We start from the raw sequence: 12,232 nt of genomic DNA, 5'->3' as shown, positions 1-12,232 counted from the left end.
AGATCCAGTGTTTCACCTGTACCTTCCCATCAGAGCCATATGTGGAAGGCAGTTTCTGACTATTTGGAGACAAATGCAAGTTCATTAAAGAAAGGCAGAAGGTCAGAAGGGTAATTTGGAATATTAAAAAAAATTCTTACTGGAGAACATTTAATCATAAGTAGATAATCCTTCTCAAAGGGAATGCAGTGTATTTGCATCATTCTCCTTGGCAGTTAATCTTTTGCATTTTATGCTTATGACATTTCTGTCAAGTGCTCTGTGTGCTCCAACTGAAGTCAGGTCTTTGGGCACAGTTCAAAAAGTAGCAAGTGTCTGGACGGGAGCTTAATGCAAGGCAGTTTGGCAGAGGGAGTCATGGAGAACCGCAGGGTAGCTGGACAGGAAAGAGGAACCTAGCATGTGAATGATGTAGCTCCTTTGGACACTTCTTAGGGTGCTTGGGGTGTCTTTTGGGTATAAGTATTGGATAGAGAAAAGCAACAGAAGTGACAGAACAGGATTTCTAGGGCTGCCTATACATTTGGGTACATGGATGTTTGAACTGAGTCAATGCTGGTTTTGCACCCATGCCTACAATCTGGAAGAAAATGTTTCTGTAGTCAGACTAAGAGTAGGGCTCATCTGGGAGGCAAACTGAAACTCTAACTTGAGCAAAGTGATTCAGAGGATGTTCAATATAGTTTTCCTCCTGAGAGCATTTCCTCCTAAGGTATTAATCTGGGCACCAGGCAAAATACTCACTAATATTGTTCTAAAGCTAAGAATGTGACTCAGAGACAAAAACCATGGAAACGCACTTATTTTCTGAAATGTTGCCTCTCTCGGAAATAAATGAGAGGATAAACATGCAGACATACTTTACTTAAAGTTTACGGGTGAGTCAGGGAACCTCTGAGTGTTTTTAATATGCTAAAGAGTCACATGAATATCTATATAAATAATGTATATAGGAGTGAAAAAAAGAGTGATATCATAGCATGGATTGGGAATTAAAAATGCTGTGAAAGGATGGCATTTAACTTCTGTAAGATTTTTCTGCAGGATCTGAGGCACAATTTATTTTTAAGATTAGGACTTTAATTTGATTTTAAATTTTGGCTCTTAATTTTTTAGCTGTATGCATGAAGCAAGTTAGCCTCTATAAATGTCAGTTTTCTCGCCTGAATGTTATCTATTTCATAAGATGGTTGTGAGACTTCAATGAAATAATATATATGAAGGGTTAATACAGTGCCTGGTCTTCAGCAAATGCTCTGTAAAAATTAACTCCTATTATTAACATTTTAGTCTTCAGGCCATAAAGGAAACCCATCAGTTACTTCCAAATGGAAAGAAGCTTAATTGGGTGATAACTGCAGATTACTCAAAGAAAAAGATTCTTTGAATGAGCATAATGAAATGAGAGGTCTTGGCCAAAAGATGAAGATCCCCAGATGAAGCTCCAGGCAGTGTCCTTCTTTTAATAATTTTTGACTCCTAATAAGAAATAGAATCTAATGTTTTCTGAACACCGACCATGCGTCACATGGACACGGCCATGGACCGTCACTCATCGCAGCCCTGTGAAGTGGCTATGATGGTCCCACTATTACAGACAAGGAAGGTGAGGCCCAAAGAGGTGAAAGAACACAGCCAGGCTTATGTACTGTGGTCAGCAGAACAGGGATTTGAGTGCCAAAGGCCATGCTCCTTCAGTTCACCTCACGAAGCTGTGGAAGTAGAAGGCATGCAAACTCCATGGGCAGTCTGGCCCTGCCACAGAACCTGCAGTTATAGCGACGTTTCTACTCTGACGCTCCTATTAAAATCTTGTCGTCTAGCTAAGAGGCAAATGTTACCCTTGAGCAGGCACCGGAGATAAATCCCAGTCAGGGACTGGGCTACTTTCTCTGCTTAGGGAAGGAGGGTGGCGCTGCCTAGTTCAGCCTTGTCAGTTGGCTTGGTTGCCATTCCGAGCTTACAGGACAATGTACTGTATTTAGCTGCCAATGAAAGCTTTTAAGTCCTGTGGGTAGTTGTTTCTGAGAAAGATTGAATTTAAAAGCGTGCACCTGATTATTTAGCAGCTTTAGAAATATCTGAGAAGAAAATGTCCAGTTATCAGGTAAAGCTGCTTTGGCAATGTGACTTCTATAATGCTGGGCGCTACTGGACGCTGCTTAATACAGACAAGGCACAGATATTTTATGTCTCCATATGTTGCTTTAGAACGTTCTGTTCCCTGCACATTTTAAACAAGATAAACATGCCTTGATGGGTCACAAGATTGCAAATTCTTTGTGAACTCTTTGCAAATACATCTTTTTAGGACTATTCCTTAAACAAAGCAGTTTGCTCTTAGGTGTTAAGTCTATTACCATTTCCAGAGCATTTAAACCTACAGCTCTCTTTTAATTTTACAGCTGGAGAGCACTGAACCTGACTTGCCTTGAGACCCATGTCTGTCCTTTACTGGCTCTGCGACCTTAATGAAGTCTCTTATCCTCTCTCAGCCTATTTCCTCATCTATGAAATGGAGGTATCGACGCTTTCTTTCCAGGATTGCTGTGAGTATTAAATGACTTAATGGAGTTGCAAGTGCTTTGTAAATTGCACAAGGTCATTTAAAAATGAACCATTACTGCTATTATTATTTATATATGGGAATTAAAATTATTTGGTTTTAATAAGGGAGCACTGATGGGTTAATGACATCCTTAAGATCTAAAATAAAGTCATAGTGAGACACCAGAAACTGGGTAACGAACAGACATTTAATTGGTAATTTAACAAAGACATTAATGGGACATGTAAGAAGGTCTTGTGTGTGGTAGGAGCTGTGTGGAGAAAGGAGAACCAAGGAACACACTATGCTACAAAGGCTTCCTATAAGAGATGATGCCTTTTCAGTCCATAGAGGTTGCTGTGTGCCATTATTTTATAGGCTGCACAGGACAGTGAAATGAGATAGTCTCTGATCTGCCACTTCCTAAGTGTGTGAATTTTTTAATCTCTCTGCAAAAAATGAAGATCGTAACACCTGCCTCACAGGGTTATGAAGATTAAATGGGATGATGTATGTGAAGTGCCTGCTATGTATTACGGCTCCGAAAATGTTTTCCTCCTCCTCCTTCTCCTCCTCTTCCTCTTCCTTCTTTTCCCTTCTTCTCTTTTCCTCTTTTTTTTGGTCAGATAGGAGCCCTAACTGGGCAAGCACCAGAACTACTAGATGCTCGTGTGCTTCTCAGAGCACTCAGGCAAGGCCATCGCTAGAGTCCTAGTACCTTCTCTGGGATGACTCAGAGCGGCCTAAGCTCGTTAATGGAGTTTGACTAAATGTAACCACTTCAGTTGCCATCAGATGAGAGGAAGTTCTAAGGTCTTGGTATGTGGAAAGACTCCAAAGGAGGGGCTCTGAGAGGAAGCAAGGTGGTGTCTGTGCAGGGCCAGGGTTTACAGGGATTAATTCAGGACTCCTTAAGAGACAAGGATTGTGTGTGGAGGAATGAGGAAGGCAATCACTGGCTAAGCCAGACTTTGTCAGGAAGCTCTTGCTAAGGGATGACTTACAAAGAATCAAAGTTTCCAAACGGTTTAGTTGATTTATTGAGTTATTTTAAAAATATTTGTTATCTGCCATTCAGAAGTAGTTGATATCTTTGAACAAACAACTGAGGGGCTTATAAATGTAAACATCTCAGTGGTAACTTTTTAAGAATTGTTAATTTAAAAAAACATCCAAATAAGAATGAGTGGTTAGTGATTTTTAGCTATTAAATATACAAGTGTATGAAATGAAGCAAGTGAAATAAAAATCAGTTAAAAAAAAGAAGGTTTTTTTCCCCATGTTGTCCATTTCAGGCTTGATGCAATCTGTTTGTATAGTGTGGAGAGTATGGACAAAATGCGGCCATACCACAACTACCGGATAGTTTTATCTTCCAGGTCTTTCCTGTAGTCCTCACTAAAGATAACAGATTTGCAGTGAGCGAGGTTTTGGAAGTTACCCATATTTCAAAGACAGGTAGGCTTTAAATTATTGTCATTATTAGACCAAACAATGTTCCGTCTTTTTTTCCATGTGTAGGTTAGAAAATGATTCTGACATTTCTCATATCTCTGTCTCCCATGCTACCTACACTGAGCGAAAGTATTAATAATCCCATCTTACATTTGAGTTTTCCAGTTTTTTTTATGCCCATCACCTCATTTTAAGCCAAGGCGATCTAAAACCATTGCATGTCATGGAAGTTGCTGACTCTGTTTCATTGTGTCTGATGGGCAGGGAAGGACGTCAAGAAGTGAAGTCAACCCTTGCGACTGAACAATCCAGGCAGCGGAAGAGAAAAACGATAGTGAACGAGTCGTGTAGTGTCTTCTCTTTCGAAATCCTGCGGCTGTGGCTGGGGAGGGTCTGGGAAGAGGTGTGATGGAGGGACAGTGTGCACACACCCGTAGAACTGTCACCTGTCCTAAGGTGAGCGTAGAGGTTGGGGCTGTGAAGAGCTGTTTTCTGATCTTTGGCCAGGTGCCAGGTAGTGCTAGGAGGTTAGGACATGCAGTTTTAAGCTGCTCAGCAACTCTAAAAGACAGATACTGTTACTACCATTTTGTAGGTGAGGCAATGGGCCCAGAGAGCTCTGGGTAAGTCACCTTATGTATTGAAAAAATAAATCCTGTGTTGCTATGAGTAGGGGACATTTACAGAAAAATTTCTCTTGTTATTTTCTGGTGTGTTTCCTTAGTCTTTGTTAGAAATCTAAATGGAAAATCTGATTGTGCCTCTAAAAAGGAGAATGGCTCTTATACATTCAAAGTGGGTCAGAGTCAAAATAAAGACAGTTGCGGAGTGTCTCAGTGAGGGCCTTACCTGAGGATGCTTTGCTCTAGAACCTGGATCTGGTGCTGGTCTTGCTGGTTTTGCTTCTTCATCTCTTCCTGTTCTTTTCCGGTGCTGATTCCGTCTAGAAGCCATTTCTCCCTCAAGGCCTTTTTCTGATGATCAGGAAACATAAAGAGATGTTCTTAAATTGATCAGCAATTCCAAAACCTCTGACTGCTTTCAAATCTTGTGAATTTCAGTGGTGGAGGTATTAAGGAGAAGCTGTTTTCCCTCATTGCCTTGCCTGAATAACTCTGATGGCTTCCTGCTCTGCACCCTTCTTGAGCCCTTTCTCAAGCCAGTTTTTATAGATCTGAATCCTACGTATATTCTAAGGTCTAATTCAGGTCCTCCTTCTCTGTGAAGATCTCTGTCCTCCCCCTGCATCCGCCCCACAGCCCGACCTCCCCTCACAGAACTCTTTCCTCAGGCTCACACAGCCGTGTGTGTTTACACATACTGGATGTTTAGCAGTCATGTAGGGACCTCATCATGGTGATGCTTTACTGTTACTTGTTGGGTTGATGGGTGTATATCTTGTGTCAAAGTAACAAGCTCCTTGAAGTCGTTTGATGTTCATCCCAGTGACAGTCTACAGTGGCCACTCCCCCCCCCAAAAAAAAGCCCACCAACTTTTGTGGGATTAGTTGGAATGGTGGGCAAAACAAGAGACTGCTATTGTGTCTTTAGTTCATGATGGTCTTAGGATGTGTGGTTGATATGGGTTTGCCTACTCAGTACCCCTTCTTTCTTCTGAGAGCCTCCCTGGTTCTAGATATCCTTTAAGTTCAGCCCCCCTACTTGTCTCAACAATGCAGAAAATTCCCTGATCTGTCTAAATACTGCTGAGTTGAATTTCGGTCAACTTTGACAAAACAAAACAAAAAAAGATTTATGTTTCATCATATGGAAAAAAAAAATCCCCCTGAATTTGCATGAATGAGTTACATTCCTGGACTTGAGCCTAAGAAGACAAAGCAAATGATAAGGACCTGAAAATTTGGAGAGGCTGTGGTTAGCATCCTGTCCGTGTCTCAAGTAAAAACTGTTAGATATTATTTTCAAAGAGTTTGAGTTTCTCCTTTCCTTCCTGGAGGAAAATGCTGTCACTATATATCTAATACGACCTTTGTAAATTATTTGTTCCATAATTATTCACTGGCAATTTACTATATCTAAAATGGTGGGGAGAGAAGAATGGGAACTTTATTTTTCTGGGACTTCTTTCTCTAACCTCATGATTAAAATGAAAGCAAGTAAGAATTTTTGTCTTTTTTTTTGTTAAAAGCATGCTGGAATTAATTCAACTGAAATATAAATATCTCTGAATTTAAAATAAATTTAAATAAGTTTGATTGGGCTAGATATTTACCAAAGGAAGTTCAGTTAAACTAAGGCAATGGTTTTCAAATCATTAAAAAATATTATACTGTCACAAATGAAGACTATATGGAATGTATGTATTACATGGAATAACTTGTCGAATAAATGAAAGATGGCCTGCTCTAGTTGAACCAGTGAGGGGTCTTCGAAGCCTGCAGATGCACAGGACACAGTTTGAAAACCACAAGATTAAGTCAGTGATAGCCTCACCCCCAATCATCATATTTGTGTTGGCTTTTTCAGAGTTTCAAGCAATTGCATGTGGCCAACACACATCATAAGAGCAGTTTTATTATTCCAGTTGGCAGCTGCAAGAGATTCTTTAGTCCAATGTTATGTTTTCCCTTAATTATAGCTGTTTAGTTGTTTGTAAAAGGGGTTCCCACAGACACAATAAATATTATTAATAAAGGTCAAGATTTATCTCCTGATAAGATGCCAAGAAAATCTGAGTACATCGGCATTTAAGAAGCTCCCTTGATTTTAGTTTATTTTTATTTGATGGACTATGGTGATAGCTAATGCACAGTAAAGAAGACAGATGACAACTATCAAAGTAAATTACAGTCTTTACAAACAACCTCCAAGGATAGTTTCAGTCAGTTACATCCGTATCACTATAAGGAACAACTCAGATAGGACGGTCTTATGATGCTGGCTTGCAGAAGGTGGAGAATGGTTCTCATGGCATGATTAGGGTGTCTTGGGACTACATTCTTGGTTCTCAGTTTGGTTAGGAGTAAGAATAATTTTAATTTTAGCCTTATAAACTTTGTTCATAATTCATGAATTGTCTTTTAGCTCCAGCAGAGAACTCTTTGCATCTAAATATAAAATATGTAATTTGGATGTGCAGTCAAAATGATACGGTACAATCACATATTGTGGTAACGAAAACACAGTTATTTTGCTTTTACGTCACAGTTTAGACTTATGCTTTAGTCCTTGAGGCTGATGAATAGAATAAAATCTATTTCACAACAATGACATTCAGAATCAGAAGCCATATTAACTAAATGAAATGTAGGTGACAGGCAGGTAGGAGGGCTTTGGGCAGGTTTTCCTGAAGCATGTCTATATTCTATGCAACAGTTATGAGCGACTTTAGGAGTGAACTAGTTTTTCATACCATGATTTAAATGGACTTCCAGAAAAGACAAGTTTTCTAGGTTGAGTATACTTTGTGTTTCTTGGTTGGCATTGGGTGGTGATCAGGTGGTGATCATGATACTAGGCCAGAAGAGCCACAGTGCCCAAGCTGCAGAGATGTTTGAATGTGAGGACGTGGATAATAGCCCTGGAAACCCCCTTTCCAGGATGTCATTGGTATGAACGTCAGGTTCTGGAGCTGAAGAATATTAGAGTGGATTACCACAACTATTTTGAAGTGTGTGTGCTGTGTACTGATGATACAGAAGGAGCACTTTATAAATGTTTGTCTTCATATTGCTTGAAGTTGCAGTTGGGAAAGTGGTGGGGCTAGTCACTGGAATGGTGACAAATGGATGAAGAAGAAAATAAAAGAAAGACCAGTAATTGCAGAAGCCAGCAGAGCTTTTTTTGACATGGTGAACGTATTTTGCAATCAATTTTAAAAATACTTCTGCACATTTTTGAACCCTATTTTGGAATTAGGCCTAGCTGCTGTTTGGAATAGCCAGTCATCTTCTGCAGAACTTGGAAGGATGTACTCCACTGAAACAGCTGCTCTTTCCTCTGTGTCCCCTTTGCAGCTGATGCCCCTGTATTGTGTTCATCCCAGTATAAATGTCACGATAAGTGTATGTGTCAGTTACCATTTTAAGGGCACAGACCAAACTTGTTTTATATTCTTAATGTCCAGCTTGGTACCTTGCACATAGTTGGTGCTTAATAGATGTATATTGACTGAAAGGCCCCACGTACAGCTATATAACTTCTGTTTACCCGTGAAGACTTAGGTCAAGTCCCACACCTTTAACAGAACCTTTTTTGACCACTCCAGGTTAAAGAATTACTGCTTATACTTATGTTTAAATTGAAACAATGATCATTTAACTTGTCCTAATTATTGATTTGACCTTGAACTTCCCGGCTAGGTGGCCAGCAGAGGGGCCCCAGCTCTCAGAGCCATGGCTAATCCCTAAGGCACTAATATGCAGATAAGGAAAGGGTGTGGTTCCCCACTGCTACCCCTCGGGTCAGCGCACAGCTTGGGAAGGTGTCAGCACTTGTCTGCAGAGAGAAAGAAACTGTCCTCCAGACAGAAGCAGCCCTGTGCCAGGGTGCATGGTTTCGAGGGCGTATGGGCAAGATTTCCACACACACCCCACCCCCTCAGGTGTCTTCACACAGTGTGCCGTCTGCACGACTGTCTACCGCAGCCCAAAGCGTGATACGTGTTTTGACTGGGTCGGATCAGAAGAGGTCTCCTGGGTTCCAGAAATCAAACCTACAGGGAATTTCACTTTTTGGACTTTTTTGTTAAGTATTGAAATGAGATGTCACCTCGGAAATGGACCTCTCAGTGCGTCAGAGTTTTCCTATGTGAACCTTCTTGGAATGAACTGAGGGGATGTGTAAACCTTTTCTACTGTGAGCTCTGCTGTTACCTGGCTGCCTATTCTGCAAAGATAGCAATTACTCAGAAGCAGTAATTAGTTCACTGTGAGACCCGAATTGTGTGCAAATTGCATGTGTGTGTGTGTGTGTGTGTGTGTGTGTGTGAGAGAGAGAGAGAGAGAGAGAGAGAGAGAGAGAGAGAGAGAGAGAGAGAATGAGAGACTGAGAGAAAAAGCACTGATTTTGGAGTTAGGAACTGGGAGTACACACTGCATTTCTTATAAGGATAGCAGGTTAGCTATGCTTTGAAATTATCCATCAAGCACTGGAAATGTCAGTTTGTATAGGAGCAAAGAAGCAAACAGAATCCAGAAAACTGGCACTAATTTGCACTTAAATTACGCTTCTTTTCAGAGGCCGATACTTAATCCATTAAAAAAGACAGGTTTAGCTGAATTTGGCAAGTTTCCCAAAAGACTGCAGACCCCACGAGTGTGTGGCATTGTTTCACTGAGGGATGTAGTATATCTATTGATAGAAGCCCTGCCAGATAAATAGTTTCCTGCCTGGGCCCGTTCACAGGAGCTCCTGTTTGTCATCTGGTTGCATCCTGTGACAAAGCTGTGCAATAAAATGTTGAGACTCGACGTGCTTTAATTACAAAATGACCACACCCATGGAAGACGTAAAGTCTGAGTTTAAAATGAAAGTTTATTTTTGGTTATGATCTCATGTTCTGTCAAAACAAAATAAAACAGAACCTTGAACCACACTCAAACAGCATTGGATTCATCGCGCTGAGCTTTTACATACGTGCATCCTTCAGCAGGCCTGGCGGTGTCTGTTCTGTACCCCCTGGGGACAGGCAGGCCTTTCACTGATTTCAAAAGGAACTTCTTAGCTGGGTCCACCCCCAAGGGATGTTAAGCAAGACTGTGTTCAGGGCCAAATTATTAAGGCTGAATTCTCAAGGTTGCCCAAGAAAATGAGGAAATTCAGTAATAAAGGCTGAAAGTAATAAAACCATATTTTCAACTTTCCACATATTTGCCAGAAGGAATTAATCTCATATGCAAATATTACTAGCTTGTTGGCCTCCCCTGTAATTACTGGGGTGTTAGTATAACTATGTTGGAATTTTTTCCTTCCTAAAGCAACTTTACTATTGAAGTTTGAGTCCAATTGGAACATTTGAATGCAAAGTCATAGAAATGAAATTAAAGTCATCAGTTACCTTCAAATGCTGGTGCTTTAGCTTGTCTTCCTCTATTTTCAGACGTTTCTGTGAGATTTCTTCCTGTATTTTTCTTTTATCCTGAAATAAAAAAAAATGTTCCAGCATAATCTACTTTTTTCAGTTGGCTTACGTATATCTCCTTGGGGATACTGTCATTACCAAATGGCTGGCCAGTGGTGTGCTCTTGCCATTGGTACGAAGCTGCTATGAAACTTCTATTTCAAAGCAAAGAGGAGCAAAGGGAGGCATTCAAAGCGCTTCACTGATGGAAACTGATAGAAGGTGCTTTTTCAAAGGCAGCTTAAAAATATTTTAATGTCTTTCCTCCCCCAACCCCCTCAGTTTTTCTATCTTCCCCATTAAGCCTAGCAAGACTGAGCTACTGAGTGCTGCAATGGAAAACGTGACTTTTAAGGAGGAAGTTTTGAAATAGGCATGAGGAAACATTGTGAGGAGAGAGACTGTTCCTGGCACAAGGCTGAAGAAACTGCTAGGGGAAAGGTCTGCTTATGGTGGAAAACAGGGCGGACTACGGAGCCTTAGAACACTGGGAGGGTAGAAAGTGGGACCGTTTCCTCCTGGACACCTTGTTATGGGAATAGAGAGAGAAAAAGGGACTAGATAATGCATGTTAACACTAAGGGGACTTCTAGCGGAGGTCTAAAAAAAATCATGAATAAATATAGTATCTTTCACTAAGTTTCAGTTGCAATACTTTATAAAACCAAGACAGCGTAACTGTTAGTGCACAGACATGGTACTTTTTTTTTTTTAGAAAATATAGCCTGTATACTGAATAGCCTGGTTTCAGTTTTTGGCTCTGCCATTTGCTAGCTCTCTGTCCTGGGGCAAAATCCTTAACTTCGTTCCTCAATTTCCTCATCTGTAAAATAGGGGTAATAAGACATCCACCTCATAAGATGTGAGCATTAAATGAGCTAACATACGCAAAAGTTCCTAGAACAGTGCTTGGCGTATAGTGCTCTCTATGTATTTGTTTGATAAAATTAAATAAATAAACATATAACCTGTTAGTCACATGGAAAGCAACACACTAATTCTGATAATGGTTCCATTGGTCTGAAATGTTCTAGAAACTCTGTCTGGAATTGTTTGAGATGTTTTACAAGCTATACAAAAAAGACCTTATTTCCTGATTTTTGACCAAAGGTGACATTCTCCTCCATCTTATTTATAAAAGTTGATCTGAAATCTGCTTTCAAAGTTGAAAACTTCCAAAGGTAAACGTTGTTGCCAATGAAGACATCATAAAGAATTTGAAGCAGGCTCAGAAGGTAATTTAGAAAGAAGAGTTCCAAAGATATTTGGCAGCATTATTGAAACAAGTGCACGGTTCCCTGATGTGACTCCTTCTGAAGATAAAAACTCCTTCTTGATGTATCAGTTCAGGTACATTTGTTGAAGAGAAACAACATGTTGCTGTCCAAATTTATGTCATGTTTCTTTTTGTAAGAAGCACACGTGACCTCATCAGTATTACTGTTAAAATTTCATAAACAGCTCTTCCGGAGAAAAAAAGCCGGGCAACCATCATGGGTCTTCAGATTTACTTTTTTCTTTGGATGAAATCTGGTCATTAGGAATAAAAACTATGAAAATCACCATGAGTTGGTTCTCCACTATATCTAGGGACTGTTATTGAGCAAATATTAGTAATGTTTTAAATGTATTGTGCCAAACATTTGGTAAGTAATTTACGGGCAATATTTAACTCCATTGTCATAACAACAGAGATATAATAACATTACACTTAACAGTCATGATAACAAACAGATACTGTAATAATTTTCATGTTACAGAAGAGGAAATAGAAGTTTTGAGAGATTAACTAACCAACCCAAGTTCTTATTCTAGTAAGTGGCAGAGCCAGGATTTGAACCCAGGCAATTTGAGTTCAGCCTCCATGATCTTAGCCAGTTCACAACACCATTTTCCCGAGTGGGAAGTTAGTTCGGCTTCTCCCGACTTCCCTCCTTGTCCTGCCCGTTGTGAAGCACTGAGGCCTGGAGGCAGTGCCTGCACAGCTAGCACAGGAGGGGGGCCCCTCACCGGAAAGGAGCACGTTCTCACTTCCCTGCGTGCTGGTGCGTAACTGTCCACCCCTCTCTCTCTGGATGGCCCCTAGAGAGGAGCACGCTATGTATGTGTAACTGCGATGCTGGACCCAGCGACGCCTCCCCACCCCT

General features: G+C 40.5%; 2 protein-coding genes across 20 annotated transcripts in view; one reads left to right on the top strand and one right to left on the bottom strand.

Annotated features, from left to right (window-relative positions):
- FRRS1 (ferric chelate reductase 1) overlaps window positions 1–12,232 on the top strand; it is a 342,186-nt gene that overhangs the window by 115,759 nt on the left and 214,195 nt on the right. For all 18 annotated transcript variants that reach the window (XR_012509148.1, XR_012509146.1, XR_012509147.1 and 15 more), the window contains one exon: window positions 2,406–2,549. The gene's annotated coding sequence lies outside the window, so the exon portion shown is untranslated. The remainder of the gene's footprint in view (window positions 1–2,405; window positions 2,550–12,232) is intronic.
- PALMD (palmdelphin) overlaps window positions 1–12,232 on the bottom strand; it is a 44,614-nt gene that overhangs the window by 18,574 nt on the left and 13,808 nt on the right. Inside the window, exons 1-3 of one of the 2 annotated variants that reach the window (XM_074370028.1) lie at window positions 10,185–11,150; window positions 10,023–10,103; window positions 4,853–4,977 (exon numbers count right to left, since the gene is read on the bottom strand). In XM_074370028.1, the coding sequence (XP_074226129.1) occupies window positions 4,853–4,914 (62 nt within the window). In that variant the 5' untranslated portion in view covers window positions 4,915–4,977; window positions 10,023–10,103; window positions 10,185–11,150. Of the gene's footprint in view, window positions 1–4,852; window positions 4,978–10,022; window positions 10,104–10,184; window positions 11,151–12,232 lie in introns of those variants that run through there. The other variant, XM_010950435.3, reaches the window with a different exon arrangement.

The sequence above is a fragment of the Camelus bactrianus genome, chromosome 9, assembly GCF_048773025.1.
Source record: "Camelus bactrianus isolate YW-2024 breed Bactrian camel chromosome 9, ASM4877302v1, whole genome shotgun sequence".
NCBI lineage: Eukaryota > Metazoa > Chordata > Mammalia > Artiodactyla > Camelidae > Camelus > Camelus bactrianus.
This window is presented reverse-complemented; position numbering and strand designations above follow the sequence as displayed.